Source organism: Anoplopoma fimbria, chromosome 18, assembly GCF_027596085.1.
Source record: "Anoplopoma fimbria isolate UVic2021 breed Golden Eagle Sablefish chromosome 18, Afim_UVic_2022, whole genome shotgun sequence".
In the NCBI taxonomy this organism is placed as follows: Eukaryota; Metazoa; Chordata; class Actinopteri; order Perciformes; family Anoplopomatidae; genus Anoplopoma; species Anoplopoma fimbria.
In genome coordinates, this window is record NC_072466.1 from 14,804,269 (window position 1) to 14,826,640 (window position 22,372).

Here is a 22,372-nt window from a genome sequence, read left to right on the forward strand (position 1 = left end):
AAAAATTGTACATTTCGTACAGAACAAGACGTTTTTCTTTCTGTGATATAAAAGGTTATTTATGTGTGTTTCATAATACCCAAACCCTCTTATAAGTCAAATATCTCAAGTGTTATAGTAGAAACTGAGGAACATTTTTTGTTTTTTATTATTTTACATTTGCGTTTTACATTACGTATGCAACCATTGAGTTTCATGATCTTCCTAGCCTTCATACCTCTTAAAAGGAATAGTTCAACATTTTGTGAAATATGCTTACTCATTTACTTTCTTACCATGAGTTGGATGAGAGGATTGATACCACGTTTAGAGCTGCCTCTAAACCTTAGTATTTACCAGGTAGTATCTTGTTTGTGTAATTTGATGTTGACAGAAATGTACGATAATTAAGTAACAGGGAGTCATGTGCTGTTATGAATTCTGATTGATGATTTTAAATATCTGTTTGTGTACGGATTAAACAAACTAAATTTGTGTAAATAAGTGAGCGAGCTGCAATCTCGCTGGATCCAACGGAAATTGTAGCCAGCACATATCTGGATGGAAGGTGACAGATATCCGGCAAAGTCTTACTCTTTGTGTGCCTGTCATTGTTTGCAGTCAGATTAGTAGCTTGAGATGTAAGAATGGAGTTGGTGTTTATAGACTACGTCTAAGATTGGATTGTTTAACAAGTAGCCAGTTTACAAGCTATTTTAAGATAATAAAAAGCTAAATATCGAAAGACAATAGCTGGTGAGTTCAGAGATTGCAATTAGGCCAATGTGTTCCACCTCCAATGATATTCAAACAAACTGTTTACCTGCATGCAACCAAAACCCACTCAAACAAGATTTTTCAAAATGCATTCATATGCACAATCTGTTTTTAGAGATTAGGCTAACCATTTCCCCCTGCTTCCAGTCTTTACGCTAAACTAGGCTAATCACGCCCTGGCTCTAGCTCCAAGCATGAGAGTGGTATCAATCTTCTCATCAAACTCTCAGAAAGAAAGCAAATTATTGTATTTTCCAATATGTTTTCACAAACATGTCAACAAGAGTTACAGTACTTTCTTCATTCATACAGCAACAGTAAATGCAAATCTTGCATACAATGTAAAACAAAGGTCGTCAGAGCACAAATTCAGAGACCATGAATTCTGCAAATGTACTTTTTTATACACTGATCATAAAATGACATTCTTGCCCAGAAGATGAAAGACATGTCTTCAGAGTACCTGCTCTGAAATGCTAAAATAGAAGCAAACTGACTTTAATTTTCACACTTTAAGAACCAATAAAGTGCCATCCATCAGAAAAGGATGTGTCAATGTATACATGATGTGAAGAAAAAGAGACGTTGTTTTGTGCCTATATAGAAGTGCATGGGAATGTAAACCTTTGAGTTGTTTGGATGGGAAAAACACCAATACTTTAGTCCAAAACCGGGGTTAACAGCTCTCTTATTTACTACGCCCCATGAGGTTTTGGTGGCTTGGCACCATCTCAAACATTTCCTTTGCTTCCAGTAAATTAAACAAGACTTCAGTAATGGATGTGTTTTGTTGTTTTTTATTCCTGTTATCTCATCATCTAACGCACGTTTTTAATTCTGGTAAAATCTCATACTATGTCATTTATATACAGTATGGACGGAGCTTGTAGTCTTTGGGGTTTTCTTTGGCTATGATGTACAAGGAGAGGGCCATCAAAAATAATAATGAGACCCATGTTTTGTATGAAGGCAGTTTTTTCCAACATACCACAATATTCATATTCAGTCCAAACACGGAGCATTTCACTTCTCAACAGTTCATTTCTGTTTTCCATTTTCTAGACCTTCCTCTTGGTTTATTTCATTTGGCCATGTCATAAAAGCCCCATCTCGAATAAGATTTGTCACTTTTGTTTATGAAGTTCTCCATTGTCTTTCATAATTCCACCAAAGTGTATTATTGTGACTCCAGTCACAATGTCTGATATTCCTTCCTTTGTCAATGATTCTTCTTTGTACTCGAAAAAACACCTCTGAGTCCACGTCTTTGTCCATCTTTCTACTGTCTCTTGGACCCAGTAGCAGGTGTCACGGTCCGCTGCAGGGTGTTGATTCGTGCATGGGGGTAAGGCAAGCCCGGAGGTCCAGGGGTTCCTGGTGGTCCAGTTGGTCCTGCTGGCCCTGGTTTTCCCCTTGCTCCTGGTGGCCCAATGATGCCCGGTAATCCTCTTTGACCACCGATCCCTGGAGGCCCCACAAGTCCTGAGGTGCCGTCTGTACCGGAGGGGCCAATATCACCTTTCTGGCCCCTGTCACCACGTGGTCCTGGTGGGCCAAGAGACCCTTTGGCTCCTTTGACTCCCAATGCCCCTCTATTGCCACTGGGTCCTGATTCACCGGGTGCTCCTTTGGGCCCAAGCAAACCTTTCTCTCCAGAAGTTCCACGGCCTCCTATAGGGCCTCGGTCCCCTTTGCTCCCAGTCAGTCCTACAGGTCCTTTTGAGCCAGTCTCACCACGGTTCCCTTTGGGCCCTGGTGGTCCAGGAGCACCTGTTAAGAGAAGACGGTGGGTTAGTAAACAATATAGGGTACATTTCATATATGACAACATGTACTTTACCTTTTAGTATAGTGAAGTTCTTTATGAGCTGGATATGGTGAACATCCACAAGCTTCATCTCCTCCATCACCATGGACAGGTTCCTGATGTCCACTTCCAGTTGGACATTCAACAACATGTTTTGCTGTCTCAGTGTGTCGGCCAAGTGGAGGAGTAACAAGACTGTGTTGTTAAGGTTCTGCACAAAAGAGAGGATAAATATTTAAAGCAAAATGAGAACAAGGAGAGTAGATGAAAAACAATCATCTAAGCTAACATTTAAACTACGTGATATGTAATGGCTGTCAATAATATTAAGAAAAAGTGTTTTAACAAACAATTCAAAGATCTAGCTGGCTAGCAATAGCTAACTTTTCATTATTAAGTCGTGAAATATCAGAGCTCTAGCAGCACAGGGGTCATCAGACAAAACACATCTATATAAGGGTTCATTCTTATAAAGGGGGGTTGTTTTAAAAAAAAGTTGCTTTTCAACGGTGATGTACTATAAAACATTTGAAAATATAACATCTGTGCAGAGCTTCAGCTCTCAATCTTCATTTTCTGTGTATAGCCGTTTATAGAGCCATTAGCAAGAGTACAGAAATCTTCAGTGTTTACTACCTGTAGGTCTTCAGTGTGTCTGCCCATGCGACTCTGGCAGGACGAGCTCTCGATGTTGATGTACTTGTACATGCTCTGGACATGGCTGACGGTGGCGTTGATACTGGAGGAGATTGTGTCAATTTCCATGGAGATGGAGTTCAGACGACCATCCAAAGCAGAGAATCGCTCGCCTGTCCGGTTCTCATAGTACCTAAAGAGGGACGGTTGAGAATGTTTACAGGTGAGTTTAAATTTTTCCTGAATGATAATACTCTTTATCATCAAACTAGAACAAAAATGGCCCTATACACAGCTTTTGGCCCAGCATGATAAATATTTCAGTGAGGCTGATACATACACTGTTTTACATACAATTCAAATCCAGGAGGGCGATACAGGATTCTGAGCTGGGCGATACGAGAAAAATGGATGAAAATACCAGGATCCGTTTCACCCTGTTCCATTAACCAATCCTGAGGCTGCTTGCAAAGTAACAGCCAATGCCCTCTTCCATTGAAGTTGTCCCTACCAACACTACTCACTTCCTCTTAGCAACCCTTCCTGGATTTTTTCATTGGATTCCACTGATCCCTTTATGGATGTGCCCCAACACCCAGTATGTGTTCGTCAACTTTCCATCCCACCAAACTTTCTCCAAATCTGTACCTTCAATGGGGCTGTTACAATCAATTTTGGCAAACAGTGTTGGAACCGACTGAATAATTCATTGTTGTTGTTATATTGGTTAGATTTATCCATGTGTGCGATATTTATTCATCCTGCAGTTATTTAGGTGTTACAGAATTAAAAATAGTTGGTCCAAACAAACTCTTGTTATTCATGTTGTACTTTTCATGTAGATTGATGATAAATAGGTTATTGTGGCATGTTTTTTGTATCAGGTCCTGTATCATGGCCCTCGTGTATCGGGCCATGATACAGGGCCTGATACAAAAAAAACATACCACAATAACTTTAACTTATTTCTGTGTCTGCATGTTGAGTGTGTGTGTTTATATTATACATCTACAGCGTTGTGGGGACATTTGTTTACAATGTCACATGTGGGGACTCACCTCCCATCTGAGACAAAAACTGGTCCAAACTAGATAAATCATCTTTTAAGAGTTGACTTTTATGGTTAAGGTTATAATTTAGCTTTGTTTATGGTGGTTGGTTTATGTTTGGGGTTTATGGGGTTAACCCCTGTTGTGCACACGCCTACCGACGTTGCCAGCCATGGGTTAAAGGTTGAGATCAGGGTCAGGGGTAAGGTTTTGGGGCAAAGGTAGTGTTCAGGCATGAAAGGTAAGGGTTCTCCTCCAGGGGACTGATGTAAGTCAATACAATGTCCTCTCATGTGTAGTAGTACATGTTTGTTACCTGGAATGGTAGTGAAGGTCATGCAGGTTCTCCTCGTGTTCATCCATGAAAGACGTCACATTGTCAAGTTGCATCTGCAGGTTCATCACCTGGAAGAAATACAGACATGTTGTACTTATTTACTTGTGAAGACCCAAGGTGTAATATGTTACATTTGTCTGTTTGTACCACACAGCATTTTAAGTTTTCCCCTCAAACCACTTAACAAGCGAGCAAGACAGCAATGATGGTCAAGTGAGCTATAGAGGGATTACAACAATTACAACACTTCTTTTTTACAAAAGAAATGTTTTCTTTAAATCAAACTAATGAAAATGCACAAGTGTGGGTGTTATGTGCTGCAAACACAAACACACCTGCTGGGTGAGGTCGTAGTACACCTCAGTGGACATGGCGATTCTCTGGTGATCTGCTACGATGTTGTTTTGGAGGAAGCGCACTGTTTGTGTGGTGCTGCTGGTGTTGGATTTGATGGCGCTCAGAACTCGGCTGTAGTTCTGCCAGTCGGTGGTCAACTTCTGGAGGACCAGAGTCTCCTCATCTGCTTTTCTCTGCAGAGCATCTATCCACATTGTACTGGAGGGAGAAGAAAACATAGATGATATGTCAGGTGCAGTGCATTTTTTTTCTTTTTTCAAACTGTGTCTACTGTATTTATTTTTTTACACTGAACTAGCTACGGAAGTGGCCAAAGTGTATACACTTTTTTATTTATTTTTTTACCATCTATATAAATAATTGAAATATGAAAAACAAGTTTCCCTTTTAAAAAAGTTCATAAAGATTTCAAGACCCCATTGAAATTTATAGTATTTAATAACAACTCAAAAAAGATGGATTATAAACTCCATTGGTCACATTCAATAGTAGGTTTTAATCAGCATTATGTATCCCAGCTGTGCCTATTTCAAATAATAATATATAATGATTTGCTTGTCAGAAAATTGTGGTTGTGGCTTCGACTCTGGCGTCATTCCTGCTGACAGCCACTGATTTTAGGTTTCCGCTTGACCAGAACACTTAAGGTGATTAACATGTGCACATGTAGTTAAGTATGAGATACATGTTGTCATTCACCTGAGTGCCACTGTAGTGTTAACCTGCTGTGATGTAGCTTTGATGTCGTACTGATCATCCGCCAGTGTCTTCATTTTCTCTTCAGTTTCCTCAATCACGTCCTTCCAGCCTTCAACCCGATCCAGGTATCTTTCCAGTGACTGGTTGAGAAGTTTGATTGACATGAGGTGGTTTTGCATGTCGCGTGTCAGGCGGTTGCTGGTGGTCTTTAGGGTGGCCTGTGTCTGGGAGGCCTGGTCCAGGACCTGGACGGGGACAGGGATCAAAGAGGCAGAGTATGTGATCAGAAATGAATGGAGTCATAGGCTGTTACAGGTTGTTATAAAAAGCTTAAATGTGAGAATCTGTTCAATATCTTTACAAATTAATTATCTTTGAGTTTGGGACTATTGGTTTTGTGATTCACCACACAGTACCTGCTCCTGTCCCAGTATCATTCTCTGCATGTCTTCAAACTCCCTCTTCAGCCTGCTGATCTCCTCGCTGTACAGAGTCGGATCCAGACAGCCTGAACAGTTAGAGGTGGAGCTCAGATCTGAGAGATAGAACGAAAAGTAGGGAAGATAAGAGACAGTGAGGCAGGATAGTCACAAGTTTTAGATGTCTTCATATGACGTATAAAACAGCTTCAGGTAACAGTATGCGTGAGAGAGTTTGGGTTTTTTTGAGCTCCCCTCACATCACACTTAATCATCCGGTACTGCTTCACACTTCTTGAACGACCTTAAAACACCTGGTACGTATGTAGTTGACAGCACCTCAAGGTCTATTTTGTGACTTTTCAGGTTCATATCATCTTCCGCAGCAGACGGGAGGATACTTAATGTCACTAAACATAATTGTTACTGTTCAAAACAGCTACTAATGAACGTTGTTCTGATATTGTTTTTGTAAACTCTCAATTTTTAAGTCAACATGAACAAGAAGATCTTAAGGTGCTCAGAAAAATGGAAGCTGGAACTTCTACATTTCCATGACTACTGAGCCACCGATGCAGAAGGGCTACTGAATGGGCCTAGAGGTGAGATTGATTTGTTGAGGTAAAAAATAAACCTCTAAACAATGAACAATCTCAAGACCAGAAGTGCTGTAAATGAATCAATTTAGGGAGCTTTTCTGAATCTTTTCTGATTTGCATATTTTCTTTTTAGGTGTTACTCCAAGAATGCAATGTTTTCTGTGTGCATATGTGTCTTTCCATTGCTGTTATCTCCTCATCATTTAGTGTTAGGCTATTCAAATTTAATTAAAAAAGGACCATTTGTAAGTAATTTTAGGTACTTTACCCTCTAGTCCTTGTTGTACCCTGCTGATCTTCTTCTGGTAGACAGACTCCTCCTCAGACAGGTTGTCAAACTTCCTGAAAACTGGAGACACGGAGAGGTTGATAAAGTTAAAAAAAACAATGTTATTCTTCCTGAGGTCTAGATTTACGTTTCACTGATTTATTGTTGTGAAAGGCAGTGCAAGTCAAAACAAATTAAACCATTAGTTTAAAAATGCAAATAACCCATGGAGGATCGTTCTGGATGCCGAGGAGTAAATGCAGAGATGATTATCATCATCAGTACTTCTGTGTTAACAGGACATAGGAAGTATTTAAAGGAGTAAAAACAGGCAGTTGAAATTAAAAGCACAGGCAACAGAACACATAAAGTTTTCATTAGCTAACAAATACAACCAAAACACTGATGAATTATGGCTTAGCCAGCTGGCAAGGTCCTGCTCTCCCAACCTTCCCAATAGAGCAACAACAGTTTAGTGAGTTTGAGTTTGATAAGTATGTCTGTTCCATAGTGTTTGTATTTAATGATTCCAGATGCACATATCACCTGCTCTACTGTATTAGCTGCTGTGACACTCATAAGGAAAATTGCTCATGGATAATAAATAGGCAATATCCTTGTAGACTATGTGTAAATCCCCCACTACAGATTTATTCACATGCATTACCAGCAGCATTTGATATATTTTTTAATGTTTTTGGATGTGCCTTGGCAAACTGTATTTCATTCCAAAAAAATCCTCTTTTTTCAAACTTACTTCATTCTACATTTGTTACTTAAAATATTTTTGCTTTATAAAACAGATGTTCAGCAGGGAACATAAACTCAAAGGTTATTATTTTCTGTTTTTCCTTGTGATCATGCACATTTGGGGATTGCAGCCAAGTTAAATATGTTTTCTGTTTATACTTAAGTTTCCAGGGCTTTGGTGTTTTACAGCTGTGCTGGAAGTTGACACGAACTAGAGGCTGTTTTGCAATGGGATCACACCAGCCGTGATGACAAATTTAGGCCAGGGGAGTAAAGGGAGGGGGCAACATCCCTCCATCCCCTTTTCGAACACAGCCATCCTTGAACTCGCCCTTCATTTGCCCCAATGCAATGCATTTATTTCAATATTATTTTGAGAATAACTTACAAAAATGTCCTCCTCAAACAACCTAATACAATCATCAAAATGTTTGATATGTTTAAAATGACAAACATCTACCTGGTTGTCATCCATAGCTCTCCTCTTCTATTCCCTGTGCAGGTCTTCTCGCCCACCTTGGAATCCTGACCCCCCCCCCAACAGTATGTCCACATGTTTCCAGATCATACATAAGTGAATTCATATTTATCATGGTTCTGTACCTGAATACAAACTTGTTCCTGTAACGTGGGACTTTACATCATTCTCACCAAGCCCCATTCTCTCTCTACTCTTGAGATCCCTGAACAGTAGTAAAAGATTAAGATTTATGACTTCCAAACCCAATAAAATGTGATGTTAATGTGAAAAGCATCTGTTGGTGCAGAGCAGCTGTCAGGTAAAACATGGCACACGAGGCCCAGGACCACATTCATTTGATCTATGGGAGTTAAATGCACTGTGTTTTATGAAGACATACACATACATTGAAAAAGTTGGATTTTTTCCCATACTTCTTGCCCTTTTTGACACACAGTTTAAGCATTAATCAGTAGGATTACTTAATTGATCTGTAATGCTGTTGACTGCATCTGACCTTGGAGATTAGTCTCTGTTCGAGGGTTAGAAAATGGGCTTTTTGGGGGGATTTGAGACTTTTACCCACCAAGTGACGCCAGCACTGCAACAGTAATGATGAGGAATGCAACAAATCCATAGAGGACTTTGACAGCCAGCTGGAGAGAGTGGCTCTGTTGGCACCTCATACAGCCACCTCTGCTTCGACCTGGAGGGACATATAAAGAATATACACATAAATAAAAACTAAAATGTCAGAGTCTGATTATTATGTGTGCCTACATTTGATCTGACTAGCTGTTTGGAGATGATACAATATAAATATACTACAATCTAATAATTTATTTTAAGCATACTTACGTATCAGCAGTAAAAGTACTCATTATTAAGAATGACCCCTTTTGTGTTATACATTTTTGTGTGTTATACATGTACTCTGATCTGTAGAGCTACAAGTACTAATTATTTTCATCATTAATTAATCTGCCACTTTTTGTCTTGAATGACCAAATCCATGCTTTGATCTATATAATGTCCCAAAGCCCTATTTGTAATAAAAAAAACACTTGTTTTGTACATCTTACAGTTCATTAGCTAAACCATAGTTTACAATCATATAGGACCTTTATTATTATTTTTTTTTTACTAATAATACATTTTTTAAATTGTCACAGATTAAATTCTATACTAGACTGTATATCAGATATGTTTTCCCGATAGCAGCATTTTAATGTAGTATGGTGAACTGGAGCTTATTTTTTACAATGCAGAATATTTTATCATATGAATGTTTTGTTAAAAATCTTAATCTGCAAAATTGGAACTACAGCTATCAAATACATGTTGAGGCATTATCTCCTTCTGAAATGTAGTGGATTATTGTCAATGCAGAATCACACTCTTGCAATTTATATACAAGTCATGGCCTACGTGTACACAGGATGTCATTGGTAAAAAAAAACATCATGCAGATGACATTATTATTTAGACTTGTGTGTATGTTTGTGTGTGTGTGTGTGTGTGTGTGTGTGTGTGTGTGTGTGTGTGTGTGTGTGTGTGTGTGTGTGTGTGTGTGTGTGTGTGTGTGTGTGTGTGTGTGTGTGTGTGTGTGTGTGTGGGTGGGTGTGTGGCCTTCACCTCTGAAGGAAGGCATTTCCTCCTCTCCAGTGAAATCCTCCTCTGAAAAACAAGACAAGGAGGAAAAAATGTAAACATGACCAGGGCACAACACTAACTTTTAAAACTTGTTGCCAGGCTGGCAATGTCATGCCATGCAGTTATACATCAGCTTAATAATGAAAATGTGACATGAATACATGTCATGTGTATATTGGATATGATTTGGAGTATACTTTTATGTCTATTAAAACAATGGCGGGATACTTTGCTTTCTAAGACTTTGCCAAATTCCTTTTTGTTGTTTTGGTCAGGTTCATCTGCTTCTTTGTCAGTTGAATCAATTGCAGATTCGTTTATGATTTTGGCGGGTTGGTCGAACTTTTCACCCCATAGTCAAACAACTTAATTTGCTTCCCCCAAGAAAACGCACCAAGTATTGCAGTGTTGCCTGGTTGCAGTACTGACAGCAATACTTAAATATCACAAATGCAGTAAATACTCTAAAATATATTTATTTTGGAGCGTTCATTTAGCTGTTTGCTGTTCCTATTTTTTATATGATAAAAAGTGGCCATGAATTGGTTGCCAATGGCAAACCATACTGTCAAGCCTTCATGACAATTTGAAAACACAATGTTCTACTCCTGACCAAATAACAAAGAAATTATAACATTTACAAGTTGTATTATTAAAGTTTGTTGTCATGTCATTAAGATCAGTTAAAGTTGTGATTAAAATATGATGAGTCAAAAATACCTAAAAGGGAGTCACATTATTCTTCCTTTTTCTTTTTTGGGAAAAACACTTTTTTTGCAGAGAGATGGATTAGATGAGTGATAACTCTTTGATATCTGCCACTTAAATCGAGGAGGCCATTAGCTTAGCTTAGCATGGAGACTGGACACATGAAAAAAACAGCTTGCTAGGTCTCCCTCACACCGAAAATAAATGTCCAAAATGCCAAACTATATAACTTAAGAAATAAAGGAACACCCTTCTAACCCTTTACTTTTCTCTACAACAGATTGAGGTGAATCTTACAAGATCCAGTAAGGGCAGTAAAAATTAACAGATTGTGGAAATTTAAAAGTATAACTTCCTAATTGACTCTACCATATTCATCATGTGGCTCACAATCATGTATAATGAATTGGTTGACATTTATGTTTTTTTAGACAGTAGAAAACTTTGATCATTACCTTTGAAAAGCTGGTTCTCGTATCCACCATAGTTGTCTGCCAAAAAAGAAAGAAAGACGGAAAAAAGGTATTTAACAGAATGAAACCAATTCTGTTGGAGCCACCAACAAGTTACTCTGGTCATAAATCATACAAACTGTTGCTCTGTATTGTACTGAACATGTTAAGAACGATATTGCTGTCTTAGCACAATAAAAAGGAAGGTTTTTGTTCTGCTCAAATGTTTTCTCTGAGCTGAGAGGCTTACTCAGGAGGAAACAGCCCCACGGTGGTACAAAGTATGAGAAGATTTGTTGGTTTTGTGTATTGTGTGCCTGAGGAAGTTGTCATCACACACTCCTTGCTGGATGCATGATGTACACAGAATGAAACCAAAAGACCCAAATAAAACACACAAGGCCTAGAAATATATATTCACCATCATGTTTTAATGAATGTATGTAACAGCAATGAACTTACAACACGTCATTAATTGTACACCACCCAAAGTGGTACCCAATCTCACACCTTAGGCACTTCATGTTTAGGAAGCACTCAGTGGAGTAACAGGAAAAGAGCTGGGAAACACATTCACATACACTCATAAACAGGAAAAAAAAAAAGAGATTTGGCCGGTTGCTGAGTAGCTGAAGAAAAACAGCCACTGGGCTGTGGTTATACTGCCAAACGAGCTGGCCTTCCAACAAACAGTGTCAGACAGCGGAAATATTGTGGTATAATGTAATATACATTACACATACTACTGCAGACTTACTTCAGTACTGCACTTAAACAAGCACAGCGAAGCGACTTTGCAATGACGTCTCTACTTGTGGAAATGTGGAAAGTGTGGGGACTGAGTCTAGACAGATGTGATGTTATTCAAAAAAATATTCCACCAAAAAAGTAGATTGTGAGTCCACCTGTAAGCTTTAGGGTGGCCTTGAAAGGTTTTGAGAGGTCTCAAAGTCCTTGTTGTACCTAAATGGGGTTTAGCATTAGCTCAGGCAGAGAACTGAGGTCACGCTTGCAATTGATGTTTGGCCTCAGCAGCTCATTCATGACTAATGAAATCCAATCATATTCACACAGCTGAACACAGCAGCCTTTATAATCTTGTATTTATTTTTGTGAAAATGCTGCTTAATATTGTAACAATGCAAGCATACGATGATTTGAGATGAAACTGGGTCCCTGGGTTGGAATTTATTGTAGTTGTTCTAAATCCAAGCTGAATACATTTCCATATAAGGATTCAGCTAAAAACGTTTGGTGCTCATAACACAGGCAGACGAAGTTATATCTTCAATACTACAATACATTTGTGGAGACTACGTCAGAAGTTACAATACTCATTGTAAGGGATACAAAATGCTGATGGGCAGATCCATATAGTGTATCTTTTGTTGTCTGTCAGGGGACTGCCCATTGTCCGGACTGACCATTATTCCGAAACCCCAATACTCCAAAATTATCCAATTGGACCAAAAGCCAATTTGTTTGACAGCCTGTTATTCCAAAAACCAAATCCCTGTCGATCGAAGGCCAGTAGTTCAGTTGGCCCATTGCTCTGAAAATACACAGTCTCCCTTCATCAAACAAAAGCACATGGCTAATTATTATGCAGAATGACATCATCGGATCTTCCCAATTTATTGCACTTACTGGCCAAGGCATGATCCAACACTCTGCCTGTTATTACTCTTTGCCTTAGGTGGTTGGGTTAATTAGGTTAAGGCATGAGGAGTAAGATTTGTTAGGTTGAGGGTAAGAATTCCAGAGAAAGCCAACCAGAGTAGGGCGGGTCATGCCTTTGCCTTGGTAGGAAAATAGTAGCAAATGGGAAGTTGTCTAGTGATGTCATTTTTGAATAATAATTAGCCATGTGCTTCTGCGGAACAATGGAAGTTTGTTTTCAGGATAATGGGCTGTTGGACAGATGGGCTTTTGGTCCAATGAGAAAGTATTCGAACTATTGAGGTTTTTGGTCAGAACAGCGGTTTAGTACCGTCTGTCACTCCCACTAATGACAGAAGTTAAGGTTGCAACCTTAACTTCTGTCCCTTTGTTTGCGTTTATGTTAATTCAAAATGGTTTTAACTGTGTGCATGGATATACTAGCTAGCAGGTAATTTGTAATTGTAAAACGATCTTCTATTTTGTGTTTATTCCATTTCTCAAGCCAATACAAAATGTGGCAATATGATTTCCAAAACCAAATGTTTTCTGTGGATCAATATCCATTGTTAAACATAATCAACTCATCATGAACAGAAGTCTTGCCTCTTATAGGGAGGGAACAAGAGGCAAAATGTCTGGGAAGAGAATAAAACCAGGAGCAGTTGCATACAATGTCTGATGAAGTGTCAAGTACATCATTTGTCGTGAATAAAGTATCTTTTAACAAATAGAAACCTTATTATTCGTTATGTACTCAGCACTTCTACCCCAGCCTGTTTTTGTGCAGATTTATTACCTAAAACTGCGTATTGGTAATGAATTCGAAGAGAGAACATCATGCAAAGCATTATGGGATCGGTGGTGACACAAACAGGGATGTGATTTGAGAATTCTAATTTTAAGTTTGTCACAAATGTAATTATTGTTAAAAGTTGTCTTAAACCAAATAAAGTAAACACATGATATAATCTCCATAAACAATGACGGTAAAGTTTTGATAGACAAAAGTACTCTTGGCATACAAACCCCACAATGAGGTGAATGTTTATGTCAATCAGCGGAGGATCAGCTGAGGTCAGGTCTGAGTCACAAAAGAGTGATGCCGTCATAATGATGGAGGGAGGAGAGAGGGAGGAGAAAACAGGAGGAGAGGAATAAAGAATGTTAAACATAGGAAGCTAGAAAGACAAAGAATTGCATATCCACCCCGAATATTTTTTGACAGAAAATCCAAACTGAACCGTTGCTCTGCAGTTGCTAAAACATATCATGGTGGTGCACGAGGACAAGAGAAAACTCTTCCAGTGTTACAGTGACTGATATCAGGGTTTGATGATAAAGTAAGCCAGTATTTGCCTTTTATTAAAAACATGAATGGATAGTCAACATCTATGTGGAGCCAGTTGTTCCATTACATCTTTCTGTTATTTACTTTCTGATGAGGTCATGCTCCCTGTGATTACAAAAAGATCAAGTGAATGAAGACCTACCAGGTTTTACAGGAACAGTGTTGTTCCTTAATTCAATTGTCTTCTGTCTTGATTGCAACATGGTGTGCTGGTTCATACGTATTTACACTGTGATCTGTAGGCTTTTGCTTCTATCTGTATCTTGTTAACCTGTTTTCACTTTTAAATCAGTTTCACATCTTGGATAAATCCATCCAACATATATTGTAGACCTTTCTGTCTGTTTCTCCCAGGAAACACTTTTTACGTTTTTTCCAATAATCAGATAATATTTCTCGCAGGGAGTGCAGTTAGTGACAGTGTGGGCTTTATGGTGGCTCTGACAGGTCGATGGAGTAGCAGCGGGGGGCGGGACTTAACAAAAGGTCAATTGGTAGCTAGAGAGCCAAATATTTTTCTCAGGAGTTGGTAAAGACCATCACAGAGCTAAAAGAAAAGTCAATGTTTCAATGATGTGTAAATATCCAACTGTTGTTAACATGTTCATTAACTTTATAAGGTGACACTACGGAAATGTTGTGATGTGCTGCTCACCACAACTGGCCAAAAAAGTCAGTTTAATTCAAACTCACAACTTTCATTTAAATGAAGTAGGAGAATTAGTTCAAATAGTGAGAGTAATGGTGAGGGTAGTAGTAACATCACATAACATCTTTCTTCTGGGTTTCTGAGTTTTTATGTCCCATATGGTCTAAATCTCGTTTAGAGCCTTTCCTCCCTGATTAAAATACATTTCTGAGGGGAAAACTGAATTCCTCTAATTCTTCAGACTTCTGTGGCACAAAAATGGTTAGATTAAAATGTTTGAACGTCAGCACATTATTTGCTATTGGAAGCTAAAATTCCAAAAAATCCCCATCAGCATCCACCCTCAAATATCTGCCTGCTCCTCATGTCTCCTTCTTCAGCTCCCTCCCTAACTTTTTCTCTTTCCCCATGTTTTCCTCGCCCACTGTGGAAAAAAACCTCATGTCTGTCTCGTTAGAGAGGAAGTCAACCTGTCCAACACTCACAGAGCAGAACCGAGCTGACCTGACAGCAGCACAACACGGACCCTACCAGGTCACACCTATACAGTCAGGCATGGCAAAACACTGTGTTTACTCACAGATTAAACATACATGGAACATCTACATAAACCTTTAATGCTATGTTTAAGAGAAGGGAAACTTTGCTTTGATAACTTTTAAAACCCTTCCTAGCGGTCACCACAAGATGATAAACAAACTTATGCCTCACAAAAATATGTTTACGTTTTACTATTTTAATCCATGCTTTTATTCTTGTAAATTACTATTTCATTTTACCTCTTAAGGGCTTAAACATTACTGAAATATAAGGAGACATAAAGAAAATGTATATTTATCAAGTGACCATCGAAACATCTGAGACAATATTAAAGCTTTTTCAGTGACAAATTGAAAAATACATTTTATGAAAAAACTTATAATGCAACTGATATTATAATATAGAGATCATGGATTATCTGCAGTTAGGTGTTCTGCAGAGAAGACCAAACCAGAAATATTTTTTTGGCTGTTTATCCAGACAGTGAGGCATACTGAGGATGGAAACATTTGGTTGCAGTTTGCATACACACTGCAGCAAGTGGGCACTTGTGCTGTGACAAGAAGTAAATATACTATTTGAAGGAGGGATTGAAATGTAAAATGTATTAAACAAAATCTAACAAAACTAAACATTTCCATGAGGATTTGTTACCAAAGGATGAAGTAATGAACCGTGGATAATTCAATGTAAGTACATCAAGGTTGGGAATGACCATTTCCAAATTCTGCCAGGAATACTTTCTGAACTGGAGAGGGTTACTGGACTAAAAATAATACTGCTGCCAGCCACATAAACACTGCAATACTTTTAAATGTTGTATTTGATGAAATATACTTGATGACTGTAAGTATGTATGTACCCATATATTGTTCTCCTTCCCAAAATCTGACAAAAGATCTGTACCATGTACTAGTATCTATATTCATTTAATAGAGCAATGTTTTGACTAACACAGATCTGTTTTCAGGCATTGTCAAATCACCACCACAAAGCAGAGAAAGAAAAAAAAACACATGCATCACTCAAGTGGTTGTGATATTCATGTTGACTGAGTGTCAATCTTTTCTCAGACTCTGTTGTCTTTCCCCAGAACCGTTGCCACAAAGAGCTGAACAGCTAGTCTTATATGACAATTTTAGAGGCGTTGACTATGTTTATGATCAAATCTCAGTAACACACACCTTCTCATGGGTGGCAGTCATCAGGCTGAAACTTGCATCTATGACAAGTTTGTGCCGTTAAGAGAATTTGAGCAAATCTCACAGAAAAAAGTAACAGAGAATATGAAATAGCATGAGGCCAAACATTTCTACAAAAAGATAATCACACAATCAAAAAATCCTCTCAAAAATGGCTTTCAAATCAACCTCATCTTCTTAACTGTTCATATAGGAGCTTGCAGTCGTTCCAATCAGTATACTGTACTCTTTATTGCTGGTTCAGGTCTACAGGGACCGGCCACCACACCTATGAAACGATCAAGTTAAAACAGCACACACAGGATGTGAGACAGACATGTTACAGGTTACTTTACATAGCTTTTCTATACGTTTCTGATTGTCTCTAATCAGTTCCCTAAGGACACATGTACAGGTGAATGTGGGCAAGTTAAAGTAGGACTAGAAGATTAACAAAGTAAAAAACTAATAATGAAAATATCTGGATTTTGTTCTTTCATCCACATGGAGACACTCGTAATAGAGAGTGCAGTTTAGTTGTATGGGAGCTGAATTTTGTTGGAGACAGCCTACACAATCCCTCCCTCCATCCTCTTTCCCCATCGGACCTTTGGTGTTTGTGAACACAGCGCCAGGCCTGAGTCAGCTAACCCTCAGTACGACTTCATGTCTGTGGTGGTTCCTCTTAGGGGCTTTTTGGACTTTCAAAACTCCTTCCCCACCCTGTCCCTCCCTTCATTACCCCTCAGGATGGTACTTTTGCCAGGGGATTGTGCAAAATGTTATCCTTGGTGGGTAACATGCCCTGAATGTCCTGTAATCTCACATCACTGAATGATACAATTTTAACATTGGATATACCCTCTCCATGTAAAGATGCATATATTAAATATGTCATGCTGTTCCCTGTTCCTGTCTTTCCTTAATTCATTTAAGTTATGTTGACCAGAAAATTCCCCTCAAGAACCTCAGCAAATCCCATCTTTAAGTGAAACCAGGAGTCTCGGGATGGGCCCTGCTCCAGATCAGAGTGGAGGTCTTGACCACAACTCATAAAGCCAAATGAGTCCCTCTCCAAACCTCTGTTGACATCCAAGCCATTTAGGTGCCCCCTGACTGGAATGTGTGGTCTCCACGCAAAACTATAAACGCCTGGTATGTGTTTCTGCAGACTGCGAAGCTGAAGTTATAGACAAGCCATTACAAGAAAATGTTCTTTTATTGTGGTTAGGCAGTGAAATGGGAGATTTTCAGAGTCACGAGACCTTAAACGCATCATGTTTTCTCAGGACTTAAACCAATTTGGACAGCAAGGCTGAGACACAGAGACAAGCCTGGATAAGTTTACAGGGTCTAGAGGGCAAAGGGTGTGTACAGTATTCCCTGATGCTTTGTTCGCAGGCCTCTCAGTATTTCTTTTATATTTCCCCTCAAACTTCACATGCTCACCCTCTTAAAGGAACTTTCCAGAGAGACAGAACAATGATAAGAATAACAAAAGCTTTCCAAAAGGAAGTTATAATCTATGATTGAAAGTATGTGGACACCTGAATTAGGATTGTGGACATGGTTGAACCAGTTGTCATATTAAGCCTAGTTATACCATCACTGTTTACTAAAGCGGATAATTGCACATCTGTAAATTAAAACAGTTCACACAAACTAGTAGAAAGTTAGTTGTCATTGATTGTCGCTAAAAACGTCAAGCCAGTAACTGTGTACTGGGTGTAACTAACGAAACCAACAAAAGTAACGTTATTTAGCTTTTTAATATAATACCTGTTCAGATTGACGAGGTAATGGGTCAAAATATTGTTTAAAAAGAATTATAATATAATATAATTTAAAAGTATTTAATGTTGAAGATTGTGATGATACTGTAATTTCCTGTTTACATAGCTGATTGTTTTTTTAGTTTTCATAGTGCTACCTGAATCACTACAATAACAACTAGTACTTACGAAAACATTTGGACAGACTTTCACACGGTTAGATAAGGATTTATGAATAACTACAAACCCAATAATTGGTTTGTGTGCATAGTCATTGTTATGTTGAAACAGAAAAACTGTTGAGATAAAGTTGGAAGCAGAAAATTGTCTGGAAAATCACTCTGTGTTCCAGCATTAACAAACCAAACCAAAATACACAGAAGTATGTGAGCAAAAATAAATGAAAAGTACACACTGCATACAGAAAGAACAAGTCAATATGACATTCCCCTTGTTCTCCTTTCCATCCCAATTCCCAATGCTTTGGCTGTAAATTTATAATGCTGGCACAGCAAAAGTGGAAATGAAAACAACAACATCTCTCTGTCTGAACCTCCCTTTCTCTTCTCCCTCACTCTTTCCTTCTCCTTTGCCAGCCATCCACCTGCCTCACCTCCTCTGACTCCCACCCCCGCCTCCCCTCCAGCCCTGTTAGGAATGTATGAGGCAGCATGTTTAGATCAGGTTGGGTAGGGCTGGAAACCACATTAACAGACCTCCTGTGCTGTTCGCTGAGAACTGTATATGTTCTCAGGAGTTAACTTGCAGGAGCAGAGACACAATGTGCTAACCGACATTTAAGTTTGATTTGATTTCCTTTTATTTTTTACTCAAAAGCTTTCCTTGATTTCCTGTAATAATGAAAAAGAGCACTAAAACCCAAGAACTCATATCATACGAAAAAACATATCAAGCAACTGAATTATGAAACACTGACAACTAAAAGTAATGACCTGCACCTAAATATGTTTTATGACTTTTCATTCTCAAAACCACACTGCATAGCCTACATACAAATACAACATCCTCCTTTTGATACCACTAGGTGGCTATATCATTTTTTTCTTCCAGCAGGAAAATTTTGTCCGTAAAAAACTACAGAAGATAACCTGGGAAGTTAACAGTGAGCAGTGACAACAACAATAACAGTTTGTTAAGCTATGCCCCCTTAGTTACAGTTGCCATCTTTCCGTTCTTGAACAACACAAATTAAGTCTCTGATAATAGTTGCAGATTTACTACACTAAATACATTCTTCTTTTTGAAAAGTTCCTTGATTTCCGACAGAGAAAGCCTAAAGCAATTCTTAATTTCAAACTTCAAATTTGTCCGACTGAAGTGACAAATGCTGCTATCAGACTTGATCGGCTGTAGCTAGCTAGCTAATGAAGCTAGGTCCTTGAGTGAGTGAAAGCTCAGTCGTCAGACTTTTTAATGTTTCAGGCTGACTTATTCTGAAATGTGAATCCTGTAAAAGAGATATTAAATATGAACTTGCTGGCTAACTTCATGATATCATGCTAAACACCTGAAGCTAAAGCTACATCCCGCGCAAAAAGTCAGCATCTTCACATTTTGAAGATCTATGTAGGTCACAAACTAACACCAAATAAAGAAACAGCAGTGTTTTTATATTGCATTGTTAAGCTCATTTAATCGCGTAAAATTATTATTATAAGGTAAAACGTAATATCGTCAAACTGCTTCATTTAACAGACTCAGATTCATATTTACATTCAGCATTGCAAGATAATTGGCTGTTAGGATGATGAGTAAACAATCAAAACGCTCTCTCAGCGGTTGCTGGATTGTAGTTACAGTTGCTAAGCTATGATTGGATAATTGCTGTTTGGGTTCAGTGAATAGTCTATAAAAATGGCACCAAAGGGAAACACCATCAAAACAAAATCAAAGGAAAGTGGCAACAAGTTTTTCAAAGAGGAACACATTTAGTTGGATTTGAGTTAACAAAAATAATAAATACAGGAATTAAGTCATTATATGCCAATAACCGTTGGTAATGAGTATGTCAGCACATCTTAACATCTTCATAAGCTGCTACCCAACATGTGGGATTTAGTTCTGCTCCCTCTTATTCCTCTATTTCCCACTGTATCCTCCCATCTCTGTCAGCTTTTCACTTCTCATACTACACTTCTGGGAACCATGTACAAGCCCCTGCCCTCTTCAAAGTCGGTGGCAGCTCTCCTTTCATGCCAAATTCAGATGTTGTGTTTTCATTCACCGTCTTTTAAAAAGGGGATATTAAGTCAATCTGCGGCAGATTGGCGGGGCTAGGGAACATTTTATGTTTTATGAAACGGTGCTGTGGTGTGCACGCACATTCATAGAGATTTAAAGCTGACTGATCAAAGTCCCACATCCAAGAACAACAAACCGGCACTTTCTCAGGATACACACTGCCAAGATTCACAGCAGATGAGAAGCATATGTGGTCTCTGGTGCCCTATGCAGGTGCCTGCCTCTATGCCACAATGACAGATACTGTACTGTCTATACGTTTATGTATTTTTCACACTGGAAAATCAACCCAGGTATTGGTAAAAACATTTGTTTGCATGACTAGAGATTAGGGAGATGGAAATGTGTAGGTACTCAGAATTAAAACAATAAAATAACCCTGAAGAAATCAGAGAAATTACTCTACCTTTCATGATTCTTCACTCAAGAATCCGTTACAAACGAGTTGTGGTATAGTTTGCTGATGTTCAACTTGATGGCGGTAATATTGCAGTCCTCTTCACCTTTTTTTCCCACAAAGCAAGTGTCCAGAAACAACAAAGGTAGTCAGCAATGTAGCTTTGAGGTGCCAGCAAACTCATCCGTGAAACATTTTCCAGTTATGCAAAGACAGAAGAAAGCCCAAAAGTCCCAAAATGTCTTACTTCCACATATTTCAAAATCAGTGAACAAAAAGCAAAGACCTCAGGTTTCAGCCGCATTGAATGTTATTCCATATGGTCAAAATGCAAATGCACCTGTCTGATTTCTAGATTATTTCAAATATTATTGCAAGTCTATCAGTGCTGAAGGACAAAGCTCCTCTTGAGTTTCTACCATGTGTGTTAGCTTGCAGCTCTCTGGCATCATCCGTCTCCCATCCAGAGCCTGAGGAAACTAAACCTCCTCAGAGAGAAACCATGTGCAACTTTTGAGAGGGAGGGAGGGAGGAAATGGAGCGAGAGGGGATGAAAAAGAAAAAAGACGGTTGGTAAGAAAGAGAAAGAGAGAGAGAGAGAGAGAGAGATGGGAACAAAGAAACTGGAAAATGAGGGAGGGACTGGAAAAGGGACTGGGTGAAAAAAAGAAAAGGGAGAGAGAGGGAGGGAGGGTCAGTGTGTTCTGTTGAAAGTCAGTTTTTGTGGCCGAGGCTAATTGTTAACAAATGTTTGAACATTGTGGTGTGAGCACCTTGAATATCTGTGGCCTTGGCCTGCAAGACGGGAAAAATGGTTTCTGTGAACACACACTTACTCTCACACATGTCAAAGCTATAATCCCCGTCTGGCACCCGCTCGCAGTCCTCTCAGCTTGATCCCGCTAACCTCGACTACCAGCGTGTAAGACTAAACAGCAGGTGTAATATTCTCACTGACGCACACATCCGGCCGTCCAGCTGACAAGGCACATCCAGTGGCTGTCTGGCATTTCGGAGTTTCAGCTCCTTTATTTCCTCTCCTGCACTAACTATGACACTTTTAAATATGCATACACACAGAGAAATACGAAGACGTGTGTATATTCTCATCCACAAAAGGTGAACACAATGTATTTTCAGAGACTTAAGCAGTGGTGGTAGAAGTACTCAGGTAATTTACGTAAATTGCAACAACACTGTGTACAAATACTCTGTTGCAAGTAAAATTCCAGCATTCAAATTTTTACTTCAGTAAAAGTACAAAAGTATTTTCATCTAATGTCCTTAAAGCTACTACGAACTTTAAATTTGTGTTGATGTTGGCGGTCCCTGTGGATAAAAGCGGTAGTGTAGGTAGTCAACCAATAACGAAAACTATTTAGAGAACACTTTCCACTCCCAAAAGGACATTTCTCGCAATGATTACTACAGAAGACATTCTCCATATCTTCAGAAGATCTTATCACGATATTTCAGTGCTGCCAAATTTTTCTGCAATACAACTCAACAGTAATCTCAGTTAATAATGCCCTCTTGATGATTACTTCTACATCCCTGAATGACTTTGAAGCCACATCCTTCTCTTTCCCATCTTCTCCTTCACAAGTTATT

General features: G+C 38.8%; 1 protein-coding gene across 1 annotated transcript; it reads right to left on the reverse strand.

Annotated features, from left to right (window-relative positions):
• Positions 1-1,971: 1,971 nt before the first annotated feature.
• Positions 1,972-20,846, reverse strand: scara3 (scavenger receptor class A, member 3). The gene is made up of 12 exons (XM_054618902.1): positions 20,771-20,846; positions 10,954-10,989; positions 9,773-9,814; positions 8,724-8,843; positions 6,928-7,008; positions 6,058-6,176; positions 5,642-5,886; positions 4,921-5,140; positions 4,565-4,653; positions 3,200-3,392; positions 2,597-2,774; positions 1,972-2,526 (listed from the first exon to the last, which is right to left on the reverse strand). The coding sequence occupies exons 1-12, from the start codon at positions 20,775-20,777 to the stop codon at positions 2,036-2,038; spliced, it is 1,821 nt and encodes a 606-aa protein (XP_054474877.1). The 5' UTR covers positions 20,778-20,846; the 3' UTR covers positions 1,972-2,035.
• Between the last annotated feature and the right edge of the window lie 1,526 nt (positions 20,847-22,372).

Coding starts and splice junctions, on each gene's coding strand:
- scara3 (XM_054618902.1), bottom strand. Junction 6,177..6,927: donor GGTACAACAAGGACTAGAGG/GTAAAGTACCTA, acceptor TCTATCTCTCAG/ATCTGAGCTCCACCTCTAAC. Junction 2,775..3,199: donor GACACACTGAAGACCTACAG/GTAGTAAACACT, acceptor TCTTTTGTGCAG/AACCTTAACAACACAGTCTT.